This window comes from Gopherus flavomarginatus, chromosome 14 (genome assembly GCF_025201925.1).
Source record: "Gopherus flavomarginatus isolate rGopFla2 chromosome 14, rGopFla2.mat.asm, whole genome shotgun sequence".
In the NCBI taxonomy this organism is placed as follows: Eukaryota; Metazoa; Chordata; order Testudines; family Testudinidae; genus Gopherus; species Gopherus flavomarginatus.
In genome coordinates, this window is record NC_066630.1 from 39,686,760 (window position 1) to 39,708,180 (window position 21,421).

Consider the following 21,421-nt stretch of genomic DNA (forward strand, 5'->3'; position numbering starts at 1 on the left):
CATAGGGTCAGGACTGCATCTATTGTGACTTGTCCAGCAGCACCATGAAACAGATGCAATCCTAGCTGGTTTCACTCTGCCATTCCTTGTTGCCCCTGCAGAAAAATGCTCTGTGCAGCACAGCTGTGATCTGCTGTGGCAAGAGATGCTACAAAGGAGGTAAATTCTCTGCTCTCTCTATGCCCGGAGATAGTCGAGGTTCACATGCACCTTTGCTGCTGGTGCCAGAAAAATGCAATCCCGGGGGAAGAGAGAAAGAGCATCATATAGCAATGGGGGCATGGCTGGCTGGCACAATGACCTACTGCCGCACATCGGCATACAGGATCACATTTAGTCCCTTGCACCTCATTCCTAGCCTGAGCCAACTGCATTGCAGGGACAGTACACTCAGACATATGTGGGGGGAACAGGGTCACTAACAACCACATCAACAGGAACAAGAGTTATCCTGAACTACCTCTGTCCTTCCTCATGGCTTCAAGGAGAAAGCACGAGACAGGCACATTCACCACCATCCTGCAGAGAAAGGAAAGCAGCTGATCATAAGCCAGGTGTTAGGCTCACCTCCTCGCATAGGACTGTTCCTGCTGCCCCACGCAAAGGAACACTGGTTTGTATGAAATAGAGTGTCACACTAAGTCAGTCATTTGAACAGGGTGATGGGGCTGGTGTGCCGTCTCCTGCCAGCAGTGGTTTGGATGAGGATTCAAGGAATGCTGCCCAGCTCTCTAGCAAAAGCTCTACTAATTAACACATTGGCACCATTAGCAGCAGTGGGCACGCATCGGGCAAGAGACTCCAAGCACTACCAAGTTAGGCTAGGAGATGGTGAGAAGAGACAGCACTCCCAAAGGCAAGGCAGCAGCTACCAGCGTGACCCAACCATCTGTGGCTGAGCTGGGAAGGTATAGAAATGAGTGACATCTGAGTTGCTGATGGAGCAATGTTGGCCTACTGAAAGTCACTGATACCTCACAGAAAACAGGCTGTGGAGACAGCTGCAGAGGATTACTTTTGGATCAGAAGGGATAACACTTCCCATTCCAGAACATGGGAGGTTATTCATTCTCAAGGTAGCTCTGTTGCAGAGTTTCTTTAGGTTACTAATCCAACTAAATTATCACACTGGTAAGAAAAACTCTCAAACAATTGCAACAGCAAAACCTTTAAGGGTGACAAGGAAAAACAAATAAGCCAGGAAGTTCTCAGGGCCTGTCTACACTTGATGCTGCAGCGATCAATGTATCGGTGGTCGATTTAGTGGGTCTAGTGAAGACCCACTAAAATCGACTGCTAATCGCTCACCCTTTACTCCTTTCCTACACCTAATTGAGAAGAGTAAGGGGCATCAAGGGGAGACTGTCTCCCATTGATGACGGATAGTGTAGACCCCACGGTAGGTAGAGCTAAGCTATGTTGATTTGAATTATGCTATTCACGTAACTCATATTGCATAGCTTAGATTGACTTTTCCCTTTGATGTACACCAGGCCTCAGTTAAGAAGCTCAAGCCAACCTTAAATCTGAGCTCTATAGTCTCTTGCTCACCCTTCCACATCCAGACAACCTCCACTTGCCTGCTCACTACAGCAAAGAGATGGAGCTCAAGCACTCGTATCACTAGAGAGGACAGTAGGAGAATGAATCAGCAGAGGATTCTACAGCCCAAGGGTAGAGGTTAAGAAGCAAACTCTGGATCATATCAGGCTAGTTGAAATAGGAAGCATCTCTGCACAAATCAGGAGGGCAGTACCACTATACCACTAAATGGAAGTGTCGTGCAGAGACCGAGTCCAGCAGGATTGTCTATTCATTCAGACCACGGTTGTGTGTCTACTACAACCTTCATACAACTGCCCGCACTGGAATTAGATGTGGACGTTAGAATCTATCCCATACATCCTCTCTTAGGCAGTTGGGTGTCACAGTCACAGGAAAGCCCTGTCTGGTAGCTGACTATTCGAAAACAGAAGCTGCTACCAACCATTTACCAAATCATCCCTCTTCACTTACACATCCAACAGAAGAATGAAGAGAGAACGTAGCTGGAGAGGCTGAGGAGCTGGTGGGATTAAGCTGAATCAGCTCCTCAGTTTCACTCACAGATTTTAAGTTTCAAACTGTTAAGAAACCCAGCAGGATGCAGAGTCACTACCGTGGGTGGCAGCACCTGCACTTCCACAATGCAAAGCCTTTTTCACAGCTGCCAAAGGGCCACATGGAGACCTGCGAGGAGCTCAGCTCCAACAGGGCTCTGCTGCGAGCACATCAGTTGCTGCAAAGGCAGCTCCAGTGGCCTCTCCTAACACACAGCAAGTGCGTCAACACACACCCACACTATACCCAGCCAAGACCCACGTTGGCAACTGAGCAGGAGTCCGGGGCCTTAGGCAGGCAGACTGAAGGCAACCTCCTTGTTAGTATGGAGCCAAGGGTGACAGAAACCCTGGCTTCTGCATGGATCAAGATGGCACATTGTATGCTGGGGGCAATGAGCACTCTGTGGCCATGCTTTGGCACCCCAGGAGTGGAGCAGTGCAGGTCAGGAACCCAAGGGTGAGCCCATCCTCAATGCCATGACACCAGATACTACCCAAGGCACATCAGAGCCATCTCCCGGAGTACAGTGTGGCTGCTCCAACATAGCAAGAGAACATTTTGGTACAGTTCAGCTGTGCTGCTAGAAATCGTTTGCGCTTTGCTGCTCTGGCAATTGCAGAGTTACATTTAAGATCCTATTAACTACTAGGATCTTATTACTGTAGTATCTAGAAGCCTTCATCATCTGCCAGGACCCAACTGTGCAACGCACAGAAGAATAAGACAGCCCCTTCCCCAAGAAGCTTACAAATGCAGTATAAGATGAGACACAACAGGTGATACAATACATGAGACAATATTGGTCAGCATGAGAAACAATGTTTTCAGCACATCAGTAGTTTAGCCGCTGCCAAGTTCTCTGTAGCCCTTGTGACTAAGAAGCGTTAAGGAGGAGAACAAGGTAGCTCTATGGATGTTTACAGGAAGCACCACTTAAGGATGAGGGGCTGCATGGGAAAAAGCATGAAGGTGTCTGAAAATGTAACACATGCACAATGGAGGCTGGCATTACGGGTGTCCGAGGTGAGCATTGACAGCTTGATACTGACTGAGAGATGACTGGTAGGGTGGGGATTGACTGTGACTGGCCTCGAGACTGAAGACAAGCAGCTTACATTTGATGTAATGGAGAAGAGGAAGCCAGTGGAGCAACTCAGAAAGAGGGGTGACATGGCCAAACTGACACGGGAAGAAAAAGATCTAATGTCTTCCCCCACACTAGGAACAAGCACGTGAGATTAGGGAAGCAGAGTCAACAAGAAAACTGTGTTGGGGGGAAACTAAATTTCCACCCAGCTCCTCTTCCACCAGTGTTGCCCTTTTCCCAAGAGGTGAGAGCTCCCCCACCTCGCCTGGCCCCTGCAGCAGCCCGGCTCCCCCCAGCCACCCCTCGGCTTCTGGCCCAGGATAGCTGCAGAGTGATTCCCACATATCGCAGCACACAACAGCGACACTGCTGGGGAAGCAGAGCCCAGTGCCACGGGCACAGCTCGGGGGCTGGAGGAAGAAGAGCAGAAAGTAGAAATTCATAATGGGGACACCGCAGGGGAGGAGGGGGGCGAGCGGGCAGCCGGGCGGGGCGCGCCCCCAGCGGGGACACGGGCGGGCGAACGGGGGGGAGAGGCGCCCCACGGGACACACGCAGGCAGGGAGGGTGTGGCCCCAGCGGGGACAGGGACGGGGGGGCGCACAGGGAGGGCAGGGGGGAGCACGGGGGGGCGCCCCACGGGACACACGCGCACAGGGAGGGCGCTGCCCCAGCGGGGACATGAGCGGGGGGGCGCACGGGGGGGCACCCCAAGGGACACACGCGCACAGGGAGGGCGCGGCCCCCGCGGGGACACGGGGAGGGGGGCGCACAGGGAGGCACCCCACGGGACAGAAGCGGGCAGGGAGGGCGCGGCCCCAGCGGGGACACGGGCGAGGGGGCGCACGGGGGGGCGCCCCACGGGACAGAAACGGGCAGGGAGGGCGCGGCCCCAGCGGGGACACGGGGAGGGGGGCACGGGGGGGCGCCCCACGGGACAGAAGCGGGCAGGGAGGGCGCGGCCCCAGCGGGGACACGGGCGAGGGGGCGCACGGGGGGGAGCCCCACGGGACAGAAGCGGGCAGGGAGGGCGCGGCCCCCGCGGGGACACGGGCGAGGGGGCGCACGGGGGGGAGCCCCACGGGACAGAAGCGGGCAGGGAGGGCGCGGCCCCCGCGGGGCACGGGCGAGAGGTGGGAGCAGCCGGGCGGGACGTTCTCGGGCCCTCACCTGCCGGCCGGTCCAGCTTGAGGATGTCCCTCAGGTGCTGGGTCGCGTCCTCGATGTCGATGCTGGCAGAGGCCATGGGCCCGCTCCCCGCTCCGCTCCCGAGTCCGGTCCGACCCGCCGACTCCACTTCCGCTTCCGGTCCGCCACCACCGCGGCCCCCGGAATCCAGCCCCGGTCACGTTCCGATCGAACCAGAGGCCGTGGGCGAGATTCCGGCCCCCCGCCCTGCTGCCGGCCGGCTTCGGAGCCTGGTGTGTGTGTGTGTCTGTCAGTAGGTATTGCTGGGGGGCGGGGCGGGGGGAGGGACTGTTAGCCAGGGCAGGGCGGGGGGATTGTTATGAGGCGGGGTGAGCTTGGGGCTGTTGTTATGGGGCGGGGCGGGGATTGTTATGGGGCGGGGGGGGGGATTGTTAGCCAGGCTGGGTTTGGGGCTGTTGTTATGGGGCGGGGTGAGGGATTGTTAGCCAGGGTGGGCTTGGGGCTGTTGTTGTGGGGTAGGGGGTATTGCCTGAATTGCCTCTGCCCAATCAAGGTCAAGGGTCCTAGGAACCAGCAGAGGCAGCACCTGAGACCCTTGTGGAGATTTTGCTACCACCTCAAAGAGAAAGTTGGCATCATTTCCTTGCTTATGAGGGGTCACCTGTGCAGCTAACTCACAGGGGGACCTAGGGCAGCTGACTCAGGTTGCAGAGCTTTAAACTAGGTTCACGGGGACCAGACCAAAGCCCTGAGGGAAATAGGATACCAGGAGGAAGCAGGAGAGCGCAAGAGGGGAGGACTCCTGCCTCACACTGAGAAAGCAGGACAATCAGCAAGTTATCTTAAGTGCCTATACACAAATGCAAGAAGCCTGGGAAACAAGCAGGGAGAACTGGAAGTGTTGGCACAGTCAAGGAATGTGATTGGAATAACAGAGCCTTGGTGCAATCAGACACACGACTGGAGTACTGTCATGGATGGATATAAACTGTTCAGGAAGGTCAGGCATGGCCGAAAATGCGTGTGTTGGGCCAGTTGCATTGTATGTAAGAGAGCAGTGTGACTGCTCAGAGCTCCAATATGAAACTGCAGAAAAACCTGAAAATCTCTGGATTAAGTTTAGAAGTGTGAGCAACAAGAGTGATGTCATAGTGGGAATCTGCTGTCGACCACCAGACCAGGGGAATGAGGAGGACAAGGCTATCTTCAGGCAACTAACAGAAGTTACTAGATCACAGGCCCTGGTTCTTATGGGAGACTTTAATCACCCTGATATCTGCTGGGAGAGCAATACAGCGGTGCACAGACAATCCAGGAAGCTTTTGGAAAGTGTAGGGGACAATTTCGTGGTGCAAGTGCTGAAGGAACTAACTAGGGGCAGAGCTCTTCTCAACCTGCTGCTCACAAACAGGGAAGAATTAGGGGAAGCAAAAGTGGTTGGGAACCTGGGAGGCAGTGACCATGAGATGGTCAAGTTCAGGATCCTGACAAAAGGAAGAAAGGAGAGAAGCAGAATACAGACCCTGAACTTCAGAAAAGCAGACTATGACACCCTCAAGGAACTGATGGGCAGGATCCCCTGGGAGAATAACATGAAGGGGAAAGGAGTCCAGGAGAGCTGGGTGTATTTTAAAGAATCCTTATTGAGGTTGCAGGAACAAACCATCCCGATGTGTAGAAAGCATAGTTAATATGGTAGGCAACCAGCTTGGCTTAACAGTGAAATCCTTGCTGATCTTAAACACAAAAAAGAAGCTTACAAGAAGTGGAAGACTGGACAAATTACCAGGGAGGAGTATAAAAATATTGCTCAGGCATGCAGGAGTGACATCAGGAAGGCCAAATCATACTTGGAGTTGCAGCTGGCAAGGGAAGTTAAGAGTAACAAGAAGGGTTTCTACAGGTATGTTAGCAACAAGGTGGTGGTCAGGGAAAGTGTGGGCCTCTTACTGAATGAGGGAGGCAACCTAGTGACAGAGGATGTGGAAGAAGCTAATGTACTCAATGCTTTTTTCACCTCTGTCTTCACGAACAAGGTCAGCTCCCAGACTACTGCACTGGGCTGCACAGCATGGGGAGGAGGTGACCAGCCCTCTGAAGAAAGAAGTGGTTCAGGACTATTTAGAAAAACTGCATGAGCACAAGTCCATGGGGCCGGGTGCGCTGCAGCCAAGGGTGCTAAAGGAGTTGGCGGATGTGATTGCAGAGCCATTGGCCATTATCTTTGAAAACTCATGGCTATCGGGTGAGGCCTCGGCCGACAGGAAAAAGGCTAATGTAGTGCTCATATCTAAAAAAAGGGAAGGAGGATCATCCGGGGAACTACAGTCCAGTCAGGCTCATCTCAGTCCCTGGAAAAATCATGGAGCAGGGTGTCATAAACAGATAGCTAAGGGTTAATGTCTCTTTCACCTGAAGCACCTGACCAGAGGACCAATCAGGAAACCGGATTTTTTCAACTTTGGGTGGAGGGAATTGAGTGTCTAAGGTCTTTGTTTCTGGCTGCCTGCTTGCTCTGAGCTTTGGAGAAGTAGTTCTACTTTCTAGTCTTCTGTTTCTAAGTGTAAGGACAAAGAGATCAGCTAGTAAGTTATATGGTTTCTTTTCTTTGGTATTTGCATGAATATAAGTGCTGGAGTGCTTTGATTTGTATTCTTTTTGAATAAGGCTGTTTATTCAATATTCTTTTAAGAAATTGCCCTGTATTGTGTCATCTTAATACAGAGAGACTATTTGTATTTTTTCTTTCTTTTTTATATAAAGCTTTCTTTTAAGACCTGTTGGAGTTTTTCTTTACTGCAGGGAAATTGAGTCTGTACTCACCAGGGAATTGGTGGGAGGAAGAAATCAGGGGAGATTTGTGTGTTGGATTGCTAGCCTGACTTTGCATTCCCTCTGGGGGAATAGGAAAGTACTTTTTGTTTCCAGGATTGGGAACAGAGAGGGAGATTCACTCTGTTTGGATTCACAGAACTTGTGTCTGTGTATCTCTCCAGGAGCACCTGGAGGGGGGAAGGGAAAAAGGATTATTTCCCTTTGTTGTGAGACTCAAGGGATTTGGGTCTTGGGGTCCCCAGGAAAGGTTTTTCAGGGGGACCAGAGTGCCCCAAAACACTCTAATTTTTTGGGTGGTGGCAGCAGGTACCAGGTCCAAGCTGGTAACTAAGCTTGGAGGTTTTCATGCTAACCCCCATATTTTGGACGCTAAGGTCCAAATCTGGGACTAAGGTTATTACATGGTGTGCAGCTGGTGGGACTAGAATCCAGAAGCCAGTAGGAATATTATATTTTTCTTTTCTCTGCTAAGGGCTTTTTAGCAGAGAGAAACAGTTGGTTTTAAAAGGGAACCAGAGAGAATTTTTTTTTTCTGCTCTCTCTCGCAGTTTGTGGCTTGCATGTTAAGGGTCTTTTGTCATGCAATAGCCCTCCCATTAGGAGTCAAGTACCAGCACTTATAGGCATGCAAATAAAGTGGTTTTTCTGGTTTCCCTTCATTGAACATTAGCTAGAGAGAGAAAAGGAAAATTAGCTAAAGGCACTGTTGCTAGGCAGACTTCAGGAGGCAACAGAGAACCTGCAGTTCAGAAGATAAACACCGGAGGGCACCCCAACACAAGAAAACAGGAACCATGACTTCTAAGGCAAAAATTGACGCCGAAGAGCAAATCAAAGAAGCTGAACACAGGCGACAACTGGAAATAAAACAAAAAGAGATGGAGATGAAAGAAAGAGAAGAACAGATCAAAGAGGCAGCCTTCCAAAGAGAACAGGCAGCCCAAGAGGCAGCACACAAAAGAAAACTAGAAGAAGAAGAGATAGCCTACCGAAGGAAACAAGCAGAAGAAGAGTTGGCCCACCACCGAGAAATGGAAAAACACCAAAAAGAAATGGAAAAACAACAAAAAGAAATGGAAAAACAACAAAAAGAGAATGAAGAGAAGGAAAAACAGAGAAAACATGAACTGGAGTTGGTAAAAGCTGGGCTGCATGTGCCAGCCAACCCTAACAACCCAGCGCCAAATATTGCTCCACAGCACAGGAAATTTCCCACCTACAAGGCAGGTGATGACACCGAGGCCTTCTTAGAAAATTTTGAAAGAGCCTGTCTTGGGTACAGCATTCCCGAAGACCAGTACATGGTAGAATTGAGGTCACAGCTCAGTGGACCTTTAGCAGAGGTGGCAGCTGAAATGCCTAAGCACCAAATGAATGACTATAAACTTTTTCTAACCAAGGCCAGATACAGGATGGGGATAACCCCAGATCATGCCCGTCGGCGTTTCAGAAACCAAAAGTGGAAACCAGAGGAGTCATTTCCCAAACACGCCTACTACATTGCAAAAAACTATGAGGCCTGGCTAACAGGAAACAACATTCAAACCTTGGAAGAACTGAACCTCCTCATACAAATGGAGCAGTTCTTGGATGGTGTTCCTGAAGACATCACACGGTACATACAAGATGGAAACCCCAAGAATATCGCTGAGGCGGGGGAGATTGGAGCCAAATGGATGGAACTGGCAGAAAGCAAGAAAGCTACTGTCAAGGGGAACGATTACCCCAAGGGGCACACAGACCATAAACCCTACAACCGAGGACAGCCAAAGACCCCACATACCACCCAAGTAAAGCCACAGATACCCTACCCTTCAACCTCACCAGTCTCCAGTAACTCACCTCGGCCCAGTGACCCATCAGATGGAAGATGCTTTAAGTGTAATGAACTGGGACATATCAAGGCCAAGTGTCCCAAGAACACCATGCGAGTGCAATTCATTACACCACCATCACACCAAAGATCCCCAGGCCCGGATGCCTCTCAAATACCCTTGGAGCGAAGGGAAAATTTGAGAGTGGGCGGAAAGAAGGTTACTGCGTGAAGAGACACGGGGGCACAAGTGTCAGCTATCCACCAATCCTTCGTTGACCCCAAATTCATCAACCCAAAGGCCAAAGTTACAATTTACCCCTTCATGTCACAAGCTGTAGACTTGCCTACAGCTCAACTGCCTGTCCAGTACAAAGGCTGGTCAGGAATGTGGACTTTTGCAGTCTATGACAATTATCCTATCCCCATGCTACTGGGGGAAGACTTGGCCAACCAGGTGAGGCGGGCCAAGAGAGTGGGAATGGTTACACGTAGCCAAACCAGGCAAGCTTCCAGACCCATTCCTGTTCCTGAACCGTCCACAGAGGCCCCGTCTGTGTTACCAGAGACCCAGACAGAGGTAGTGGACCCGGATTCCATGCCTACCACTAAAACAGCCACAGCATCTCCAGTCCCAGGCCCGGAACTGGAACAGCAACCAGCACCAGCAAGTGCAACTACATCTTCAAACTCAACGCCAGAGGGCGCCAGCGAGCCAAAACTGGCAGAAGCACAAGACAGCCATACCCAAAAGGCTCAGCCAGAGCCTGAAATACCCTCAGGTGCACCAGCGGAGAGCGGTACACCAGCAACGGAAACAACCCCATCACCTACATCGCTTCCAGAGGGACCAAGCCCAAGTCCACAGTCTGAGGAAGAACTGGTGACCCCAGCCTCAAGGGAACAGTTCCAGGCTGAGCAGGAAGCGGATGACAGCCTTCAGAAAGCTTGGGCAGCGGCACGGAGCACCCCACCGCCTCTCAGCTCTTCTAATCGATCCCGGTTTGTTATAGACCAAGGACTTTTGTACAAGGAAATTCTTTCTGGTGGACACCGGGAAGAATGGCAGCCGCAAAAACAGTTGGTGGTTCCAACTAAGTACCGGGGGAAGCTCTTAAGCTTAGCCCATGATCATCCCAGTGGCCATGCTGGGGTGAACAGAACCAAGGCCCGGTTGGGGAAGTCCTTCCACTGGGAGGGGATGGGCAAGGACGTTGCCAAGTATGTCCGGTCTTGTGAGGTATGCCAAAGAGTGGGAAAGCCTCAAGACCAGGTCAAGGCCCCTCTCCAGCCACTCCCCATAATTGAGGTCCCATTTCAGCGAGTAGCTGTGGATATTCTGGGTCCTTTCCCAAAAAAGACACCCAGAGGAAAGCAGTACGTACTAACTTTAGTGGACTTTGCTACCCGATGGCCAGAAGCAGTAGCTCTAGGCAACACCAGGGCTAACACTGTGTGCCTGGCCCTAACAGACATCTTTGCCAGGGTAGGTTGGCCCTGCGACATCCTTACAGATTCAGGGTCTAATTTCCTGGCAGGGACCATGGAAAAACTGTGGGAAACTCATGGGGTGAATCACTTGGTTGCCACCCCATACCACCATCAAACCAATGGCCTGGTGGAAAGGTTCAATGGAACTTTGGGGGCCATAATACGAAAATTCATCAACGAATTCTCCAATAATTGGGACCTAGTGTTGCAGCAGTTGCTGTTTGCCTACAGGGCTGTACCACATCCCAGTTTAGGGTTTTCACCATTTAAACTTGTGTATGGTCACGAGGTTAAGGGGCCATTACAGTTGGTGAAGCAGCAATGGGAGGGGTTTACGCCTTCTCCAGGAACTAACATTCTGGACTTTGTAAGCAACCTACAAAGCACCCTCCGACAATCTTTAGCCCTTGCTAAAGAGAACCTAAAGAATGCTCAAAAAGAGCAAAAGGCCTGGTATGACAGACATGCCAGAGATCGGTCCTTCAAGGTAGGAGACCAGGTTATGGTCTTGAAGGCGCAACAGGCCCATAAGATGAAAGCATCATGGAAAGGGCCATTCACGGTCCAAGAGCGCCTGGGAGCTGTAAACTACCTCATAGCCTTTCCCAATTCCTCACTAAAGCCTAAAGTGTACCATGTTAATTCTCAACACATCACAGGAGCTTCTAATAAAGTTGCTCATGCACTCTCCCGTGAGAGTTTCCCACAATTCAGTAGTTAAAAAGTGTTCTTAAAATGTAGAAGTCTGTTAGTTATATACTTAGGAGTATATGTAAAGGTGTATGTGTTGTATTAATCTGTTTATTTTCAAGTTCTAGAAGGAAATCGCCGCCAGTGAGCTTCCCCACTGTCTGCAATTTGGGGGGCGTGTCATAAACAGATAGCTAAGGGTTAATGTCTCTTTCACCTGAAGCACCTGACCAGAGGACCAATCAGGAAACCGGATTTTTTCAACTTTGGGTGGAGGGAATTGAGTGTCTAAGGTCTTTGTTTCTGGCTGCCTGCTTGCTCTGAGCTTTGGAGAAGTAGTTCTACTTTCTAGTCTTCTGTTTCTAAGTGTAAGGACAAAGAGATCAGCTAGTAAGTTATATGGTTTCTTTTCTTTGGTATTTGCATGAATATAAGTGCTGGAGTGCTTTGATTTGTATTCTTTTTGAATAAGGCTGTTTATTCAATATTCTTTTAAGAAATTGCCCTGTATTGTGTCATCTTAATACAGAGAGACTATTTGTATTTTTTCTTTCTTTTTTATATAAAGCTTTCTTTTAAGACCTGTTGGAGTTTTTCTTTACTGCAGGGAAATTGAGTCTGTACTCACCAGGGAATTGGTGGGAGGAAGAAATCAGGGGAGATTTGTGTGTTGGATTGCTAGCCTGACTTTGCATTCCCTCTGGGGGAATAGGAAAGTACTTTTTGTTTCCAGGATTGGGAACAGAGAGGGAGATTCACTCTGTTTGGATTCACAGAACTTGTGTCTGTGTATCTCTCCAGGAGCACCTGGAGGGGGGAAGGGAAAAAGGATTATTTCCCTTTGTTGTGAGACTCAAGGGATTTGGGTCTTGGGGTCCCCAGGAAAGGTTTTTCAGGGGGACCAGAGTGCCCCAAAACACTCTAATTTTTTGGGTGGTGGCAGCAGGTACCAGGTCCAAGCTGGTAACTAAGCTTGGAGGTTTTCATGCTAACCCCCATATTTTGGACGCTAAGGTCCAAATCTGGGACTAAGGTTATTACATGGTGTGCAGCTGGTGGGACTAGAATCCAGAAGCCAGTAGGAATATTATATTTTTCTTTTCTCTGCTAAGGGCTTTTTAGCAGAGAGAAACAGTTGGTTTTAAAAGGGAACCAGAGAGAATTTTTTTTTTCTGCTCTCTCTCGCAGTTTGTGGCTTGCATGTTAAGGGTCTTTTGTCATGCAATAGCCCTCCCATTAGGAGTCAAGTACCAGCACTTATAGGCATGCAAATAAAGTGGTTTTTCTGGTTTCCCTTCATTGAACATTAGCTAGAGAGAGAAAAGGAAAATTAGCTAAAGGCACTGTTGCTAGGCAGACTTCAGGAGGCAACAGAGAACCTGCAGTTCAGAAGATAAACACCGGAGGGCACCCCAACACAAGAAAACAGGAACCATGACTTCTAAGGCAAAAATTGACGCCGAAGAGCAAATCAAAGAAGCTGAACACAGGCGACAACTGGAAATAAAACAAAAAGAGATGGAGATGAAAGAAAGAGAAGAACAGATCAAAGAGGCAGCCTTCCAAAGAGAACAGGCAGCCCAAGAGGCAGCACACAAAAGAAAACTAGAAGAAGAAGAGATAGCCTACCGAAGGAAACAAGCAGAAGAAGAGTTGGCCCACCACCGAGAAATGGAAAAAACACCAAAAAGAAATGGAAAAACAACAAAAAGAAATGGAAAAACAACAAAAAGAGAATGAAGAGAAGGAAAAACAGAGAAAACATGAACTGGAGTTGGTAAAAGCTGGGCTGCATGTGCCAGCCAACCCTAACAACCCAGCGCCAAATATTGCTCCACAGCACAGGAAATTTCCCACCTACAAGGCAGGTGATGACACCGAGGCCTTCTTAGAAAATTTTGAAAGAGCCTGTCTTGGGTACAGCATTCCCGAAGACCAGTACATGGTAGAATTGAGGTCACAGCTCAGTGGACCTTTAGCAGAGGTGGCAGCTGAAATGCCTAAGCACCAAATGAATGACTATAAACTTTTTCTAACCAAGGCCAGATACAGGATGGGGATAACCCCAGATCATGCCCGTCGGCGTTTCAGAAACCAAAAGTGGAAACCAGAGGAGTCATTTCCCAAACACGCCTACTACATTGCAAAAAACTATGAGGCCTGGCTAACAGGAAACAACATTCAAACCTTGGAAGAACTGAACCTCCTCATACAAATGGAGCAGTTCTTGGATGGTGTTCCTGAAGACATCACACGGTACATACAAGATGGAAACCCCAAGAATATCGCTGAGGCGGGGGAGATTGGAGCCAAATGGATGGAACTGGCAGAAAGCAAGAAAGCTACTGTCAAGGGGAACGATTACCCCAAGGGGCACACAGACCATAAACCCTACAACCGAGGACAGCCAAAGACCCCACATACCACCCAAGTAAAGCCACAGATACCCTACCCTTCAACCTCACCAGTCTCCAGTAACTCACCTCGGCCCAGTGACCCATCAGATGGAAGATGCTTTAAGTGTAATGAACTGGGACATATCAAGGCCAAGTGTCCCAAGAACACCATGCGAGTGCAATTCATTACACCACCATCACACCAAAGATCCCCAGGCCCGGATGCCTCTCAAATACCCTTGGAGCGAAGGGAAAATTTGAGAGTGGGCGGAAAGAAGGTTACTGCGTGAAGAGACACGGGGGCACAAGTGTCAGCTATCCACCAATCCTTCGTTGACCCCAAATTCATCAACCCAAAGGCCAAAGTTACAATTTACCCCTTCATGTCACAAGCTGTAGACTTGCCTACAGCTCAACTGCCTGTCCAGTACAAAGGCTGGTCAGGAATGTGGACTTTTGCAGTCTATGACAATTATCCTATCCCCATGCTACTGGGGGAAGACTTGGCCAACCAGGTGAGGCGGGCCAAGAGAGTGGGAATGGTTACACGTAGCCAAACCAGGCAAGCTTCCAGACCCATTCCTGTTCCTGAACCGTCCACAGAGGCCCCGTCTGTGTTACCAGAGACCCAGACAGAGGTAGTGGACCCGGATTCCATGCCTACCACTAAAACAGCCACAGCATCTCCAGTCCCAGGCCCGGAACTGGAACAGCAACCAGCACCAGCAAGTGCAACTACATCTTCAAACTCAACGCCAGAGGGCGCCAGCGAGCCAAAACTGGCAGAAGCACAAGACAGCCATACCCAAAAGGCTCAGCCAGAGCCTGAAATACCCTCAGGTGCACCAGCGGAGAGCGGTACACCAGCAACGGAAACAACCCCATCACCTACATCGCTTCCAGAGGGACCAAGCCCAAGTCCACAGTCTGAGGAAGAACTGGTGACCCCAGCCTCAAGGGAACAGTTCCAGGCTGAGCAGGAAGCGGATGACAGCCTTCAGAAAGCTTGGGCAGCGGCACGGAGCACCCCACCGCCTCTCAGCTCTTCTAATCGATCCCGGTTTGTTATAGACCAAGGACTTTTGTACAAGGAAATTCTTTCTGGTGGACACCGGGAAGAATGGCAGCCGCAAAAACAGTTGGTGGTTCCAACTAAGTACCGGGGGAAGCTCTTAAGCTTAGCCCATGATCATCCCAGTGGCCATGCTGGGGTGAACAGAACCAAGGCCCGGTTGGGGAAGTCCTTCCACTGGGAGGGGATGGGCAAGGACGTTGCCAAGTATGTCCGGTCTTGTGAGGTATGCCAAAGAGTGGGAAAGCCTCAAGACCAGGTCAAGGCCCCTCTCCAGCCACTCCCCATAATTGAGGTCCCATTTCAGCGAGTAGCTGTGGATATTCTGGGTCCTTTCCCAAAAAAGACACCCAGAGGAAAGCAGTACGTACTAACTTTAGTGGACTTTGCTACCCGATGGCCAGAAGCAGTAGCTCTAGGCAACACCAGGGCTAACACTGTGTGCCTGGCCCTAACAGACATCTTTGCCAGGGTAGGTTGGCCCTGCGACATCCTTACAGATTCAGGGTCTAATTTCCTGGCAGGGACCATGGAAAAACTGTGGGAAACTCATGGGGTGAATCACTTGGTTGCCACCCCATACCACCATCAAACCAATGGCCTGGTGGAAAGGTTCAATGGAACTTTGGGGGCCATAATACGAAAATTCATCAACGAATTCTCCAATAATTGGGACCTAGTGTTGCAGCAGTTGCTGTTTGCCTACAGGGCTGTACCACATCCCAGTTTAGGGTTTTCACCATTTAAACTTGTGTATGGTCACGAGGTTAAGGGGCCATTACAGTTGGTGAAGCAGCAATGGGAGGGGTTTACGCCTTCTCCAGGAACTAACATTCTGGACTTTGTAAGCAACCTACAAAGCACCCTCCGACAATCTTTAGCCCTTGCTAAAGAGAACCTAAAGAATGCTCAAAAAGAGCAAAAGGCCTGGTATGACAGACATGCCAGAGATCGGTCCTTCAAGGTAGGAGACCAGGTTATGGTCTTGAAGGCGCAACAGGCCCATAAGATGAAAGCATCATGGAAAGGGCCATTCACGGTCCAAGAGCGCCTGGGAGCTGTAAACTACCTCATAGCCTTTCCCAATTCCTCACTAAAGCCTAAAGTGTACCATGTTAATTCTCAACACATCACAGGAGCTTCTAATAAAGTTGCTCATGCACTCTCCCGTGAGAGTTTCCCACAATTCAGTAGTTAAAAAGTGTTCTTAAAATGTAGAAGTCTGTTAGTTATATACTTAGGAGTATATGTAAAGGTGTATGTGTTGTATTAATCTGTTTATTTTCAAGTTCTAGAAGGAAATCGCCGCCAGTGAGCTTCCCCACTGTCTGCAATTTGGGGGGCGTGTCATAAACAGATAGCTAAGGGTTAATGTCTCTTTCACCTGAAGCACCTGACCAGAGGACCAATCAGGAAACCGGATTTTTTCAACTTTGGGTGGAGGGAATTGAGTGTCTAAGGTCTTTGTTTCTGGCTGCCTGCTTGCTCTGAGCTTTGGAGAAGTAGTTCTACTTTCTAGTCTTCTGTTTCTAAGTGTAAGGACAAAGAGATCAGCTAGTAAGTTATATGGTTTCTTTTCTTTGGTATTTGCATGAATATAAGTGCTGGAGTGCTTTGATTTGTATTCTTTTTGAATAAGGCTGTTTATTCAATATTCTTTTAAGAAATTGCCCTGTATTGTGTCATCTTAATACAGAGAGACTATTTGTATTTTTTCTTTCTTTTTTATATAAAGCTTTCTTTTAAGACCTGTTGGAGTTTTTCTTTACTGCAGGGAAATTGAGTCTGTACTCACCAGGGAATTGGTGGGAGGAAGAAATCAGGGGAGATTTGTGTGTTGGATTGCTAGCCTGACTTTGCATTCCCTCTGGGGGAATAGGAAAGTACTTTTTGTTTCCAGGATTGGGAACAGAGAGGGAGATTCACTCTGTTTGGATTCACAGAACTTGTGTCTGTGTATCTCTCCAGGAGCACCTGGAGGGGGGAAGGGAAAAAAGATTATTTCCCTTTGTTGTGAGACTCAAGGGATTTGGGTCTTGGGGTCCCCAGGAAAGGTTTTTCAGGGGGACCAGAGTGCCCCAAAACACTCTAATTTTTTGGGTGGTGGCAGCAGGTACCAGGTCCAAGCTGGTAACTAAGCTTGGAGGTTTTCATGCTAACCCCCATATTTTGGACGCTAAGGTCCAAATCTGGGACTAAGGTTATTACACAGGGCCTCAAGGAATCAATTCTGAAGCACTCTGAGGAGAGGAAAGTGTTCAGGAACAGTCAGCATGGATTCACCAAGGGCAAGTCATGCCTGACTAACCTCATTGCCTTCTATGAGGAGATAACTGGCTCTGTGGATGAGGGGAAAGCAGTGGATGTGTTATTCCTTGACTTTAGCAAAGCTTTAGTATTCTTGTCAGCAAGTTAAAGAAGTATGGGCTGGATGAATGGACTATAACGTGGATAGAAAGCTGGCTAGATCGTCAGGCTCAGCGGGTAGTGATCAATGGCTCCATATCTAGTTGGCAGCCGGTTTCAAGTGGAGTGCCCCAAGGGTCGGTCCTGGGGCTGATTTTTTTCAGTATCTTCATTAATGATCTGTAGGATGGCGTGGACTGCACTCTCAGCAAGTTTGCAGATGACACTAAACTGGGAGGAGTGGTTGATATGCGGGAGGGTAGGAATAAGATACAGAGGGACCTAGACAAATTAGAAGATTGGGCCAAAATGATTAGGGAGCTGGAGCACATGACTTATGAGGAGAGGCTGAGGGAACTAGGATTGTTTAGTCTGCAGAAGAGAAGAATGAGGGGGGATTTGATAGCTGCTCTCAACTACCTGAAAGGGGGTTCCAAAGAGGATGGATCTAGACCGTTCTCAGTGGTACCTGATGACAGAACAAGGAGATGGTCTCAAGTTGCAGTGGAAGAGGTTTAGGTTTTCACTAGGATGGTGGTGAAGCACTGTGATGGGTTACCTAGGGAGGTGGTGGAATCTCCTTCCTTAGAGGTTTTTAAGGTCAGGCTTGATTGACAAAGCCCTGGTTGGGATGATTCAGTTGGGGATTGGTCCTGCTTTGAGCAGGGGATGGGAGTAGATGACCTCCTGAGGTCCCTTCCAACCCTGAAATTCTGATTCTAAAACTAAGTGGAACCTGCACTCTGGCACCCCACTCCCTGGGGACTAAGAGCACAAGCTTCAGTCTAAGCCCAAATGTCCACACTGCAATGTTACAGCCCTGCAGGACGAGACAAGTGAGCCCAAGTCCATTGACCTGGGCAGCCACAGATTTTTTATCGCAGTGTAGACATATCTATAGGAGTTGGCTGAACTAAAGAGAGAGGTCTCAGGGTTAGCCACCATGTTTTCTACCTTGACCTAACTATGAGAAATTCTCTGCTGCAGACCCATCTTAACACCTTTTGTCTTGATTTCACTGGTCAAGGTTCACCTAGATTAGCTAAATCAAGGTAAAAAGTGTTAATTTGCAGCTTCACTGAGAAAAAGGAAAGGCCACCTAACACGTGTGTTAGCCCCACCCTAACCGTGTTCTCTCTTCCTAATCTAGGCACACTGAGCCACTGCTCTGAAAGGAAAAGCCTTTTGCCTGTGGTTGGGCACATTCCACTACCTCTTCCAAATAGCACCTCCACAGCCCCTAACTCTGCTCTCTTCAGTTGCCAGCAGGTGGAAAGCAAGTAGGGTGTAGAAACAGAGTGGTATGTTATTGTGCGAGCCTGGCTGTATTGCTGGAGAATGAGCAGCAGATAAAGTTCAGAGTTATTTACAGTCACCTCTGCAGCTCCCTCTCCCCTCTGTCATTTGAGAACATTACTGTGGTAACTCCAGCAGGGGCCACAGTACGAAAGCTGTGAAGTTGGTGCTGGGAGGAAGTAGGACAGGCAGATTGATGATTCCCAGGGAACAGGAGCAAGTGTGCTGTGGACCAAGAGAGATGCACCAAGGAGGCACAGGGTGAATCCTGTTGGAGAGCTCCGGAAGCAGCTTCAAGGACAAGCACTGTCGCAGCTCCTGTCTTCCTGTGGCAGGTGTGAAGCCCGGGGCTCTGTTTAGGGGCCAGGAAGACACTAGGAGACTCCTTCTGCACTAGGAATGGAAGGAAACGGGGCAATTTTCTCAAAGAAAAGCGAAGGGAGCAGGATGGGTGACACTTAAACCATCTTTTCCTCTTGCTATAATAGGCTGCCCCCTCCCAGTTAAACAGAAGTAGTGGAGCCTCTGCCTCTAACAGCTTCCACCACTTTTAGATCCTTTCCAGGCACAAGCATAAACTTTTATCACTCCCTCACACTAAGCTTGGGTGCCTGGACTTAGCTAATACAAAAGCTACTTTCAGACCCAAACAGGCCCCTTCTTTCTTGCACTGGGCTAGCAGGGAATGTGGTGGTCTCAGGTACATGCACTACTCCAATCTCTTTCCAACTGGGAAACTGCTATAAAGAACAGGGAAGGCAACAATGGTGCAAGTCTTCACTTACCTGGGTATCCTTGAGCCAGCCAGAAGCAGTTAAGTGCTCTTCATTTTGACAGATCAGGCTAAGGAAGACACGGGGCCTGAAACTCATGACAACAACCTGGCTTGGAGGGGTCTGATTTGCTCTTGGAGGAGGGAAAGCATTCTATTTAGACTGAGCTTCTCAGGGCCTGTGTTCAACAACAACAGTGCAGCAGTCTGGGGGTGAAGGAGGTAAAGGATGGCTATAGAACCACACACAAGTACGGTGGCACAGATCAGTACAAATAGGGAGAAATGGTGAGGTGAAAGGTCAGCGGAGAACAGACTGCTTCACTAGTTTAGAGAGGTTTGAGCTTTTTTTTTTTTTTTTTTAAAAAGAAAAAATGCTGCGGGGAATCATGTTACTTCAAACTTTCCCTTGGCTATGACCATTGCCAGAGACGCTGTTTCACCCAAATACACTATCTTTAGACGAAGGAGTGAAAAGCTTTCCTTGGGTCAAAGTCAAATAAATTCTTCACATGAGGTCAGCTTGGGGCTCCTGTCAGCCAACCAAAGCAGAGCACAGCTTAGTGCTTTCCCAAGTAAGGTCCCTCTCCCTGTCCATGATGGGACCAGACAGCACTCTTCATCCTAAACCCAAGGTTATGGCATTGCACTTTGGCTGCACTGTCACACCGAAGGCAGCCTCAATTCTAGTCACTCTTTTGGGACCAACTGGAGATTGGATAATGTGAGTCCGTGGCTGAACAATTGTCAGTTGAGCACAGATTAACAAGACCCCCTCCCCAATTGTAAGATCCATCACTGTTAAGGTGGCATGTGAAAGCTGGTAGATGTGAGAAATAATGGAACACTGTCCTTTGGAGGAAGCTCACACAGACAATGTAATCTGAAAGCAGCTGCTTGTCACTGCAAATAGGATTCGGGAGGAGAAGTCACATCTAACGCAGTTAGGGAGATCCAAGATCTTTGGTAACAAGAGCTTCAGCCTGTAAGATGTCATTGTGGTGAGGAGTCTAAACTTCCCTTAAGAGTGGGCTAAGCATCATAACCCAATAAACTCAGCTTGCCAGCAGTGCACTGGTTTGAGCGGCGAGGAGGTTTGCATCCCCTCTAGCAGTTGAGTTGGTAGGTTGAAATATTTCACACCTAATGGCAGGAATGCTCCAGTAAAGCTGAGCTGTTCTCAACTCTTCCCCGGTCTAGCTTTTCCAGTGTTAGGACCCAGCCATAATCTAGTCTCTGGTTTCTTGGCTTGAGCCTAAGCAAGCAACATTTGTTAAAGAAAACCTTTATTAACACATTGGTCACAGGTACAATCACAACAAGCCATCATCATACAGTAGAGCATATACTGAATGTATCGTCTTACTCCACACACCTCTTCACCTGACTTAAATTGACCCACAAGGCTATTGCTGTACATAGGCTGCACCTTACAATTTTAAAAGACGTTTTCCTCTGTAAGCACATAGATTTCCTGCCACAAAGCATTTTGTAAGGTCTGTGCCATTCAATGACTGGAGCAGGTTTTTTCCATTTTCTTCTGATAAGCCAGATAACTGCTCGTGGCACATTTTCATCGAGTGGACAGAAAACTCACGACCCAGAGGTATTCCAAGGTGGGTCACATTTGAAGCAATGTTAGAGCATCAAGAGATAAAGACGTCACCCTGTTTCTGTAGTGAGCAGCACAATGGTCTTCCAGACCATTCACAAGACAGCAGCTCTGGCGTAATAGCGAATACAGACCTAGGTGGTCGAACACTGCTTATTGCACACAACTGAAGATGTTTAAAGTTTATGGTGCAGACTAGCTTAGAAATTCTTCCCCTCCAATTTGAGTTAGGGTTAGAACCCATTTTCTTCAGCCAAGACAATTCTAGATAGCTGTCCAAGGCAGCTACAACTGCAGTACATATGTGCCACCAAGAAGGTTCTTAAACTATAAAAGCCAGTTATTGCAGGGTTGGAGGCAGATGTTCAAAACAAGTGATTCAGTGCGAACAGAAGCCAGTCATTCCCTTCTTAGGGACAAGGAAGATGCTTTTCCTTTTCCCACCTTCTAGTCGACATGTGATGTTCCATAAGGACAAGATGGGTTGTCTGTAAGAATCACATCTGGGGAATTTTCTTAAGGCATCTTTTTAATATGGCTATTAACACTGCTAATATTAAGGCCAACATGACATTCCAGCTAAGTATGGTACCATTAGAGGATCCCAAAAGTCTCATCTGGGGGGGCAGGGCAAGACAGACTTTTTGGAAAGAGAATCTTGGGTTTATAGAATGTATCCTTCTCCCCACCTAGAGTAGT

General features: G+C 48.8%; 1 protein-coding gene and 1 long non-coding RNA gene across 5 annotated transcripts in view; one reads left to right on the forward strand and one right to left on the reverse strand.

Moving 5' to 3' along the window:
• Positions 1–4,453, reverse strand: part of EDC4 (enhancer of mRNA decapping 4) — a 55,822-nt gene extending 51,369 nt beyond the window's left edge. For 2 of the 3 annotated variants that reach the window (XM_050922327.1, XM_050922325.1), the window contains exon 1: positions 4,361–4,453. In XM_050922327.1, the coding sequence (XP_050778284.1) occupies positions 4,361–4,436 (76 nt within the window). In that variant the 5' untranslated portion in view covers positions 4,437–4,453. Of the gene's footprint in view, positions 1–460; positions 520–4,360 lie in introns of all 3 variants that reach the window. The other variant, XM_050922326.1, reaches the window with a different exon arrangement.
• Positions 4,454–4,543: 90 nt separating this feature from the next.
• Positions 4,544–19,469, forward strand: LOC127034061 (uncharacterized). 2 transcript variants are annotated; one of them, XR_007769281.1, is made up of 2 exons: positions 4,544–4,635; positions 18,193–19,469. It is a non-coding gene; the product is annotated as an uncharacterized LOC127034061 (long non-coding RNA). The 2 variants fall into 2 exon arrangements; XR_007769280.1 differs by having other exon boundaries at positions 4,566–4,631.
• The last annotated feature ends 1,952 nt before the right edge of the window (positions 19,470–21,421 follow it).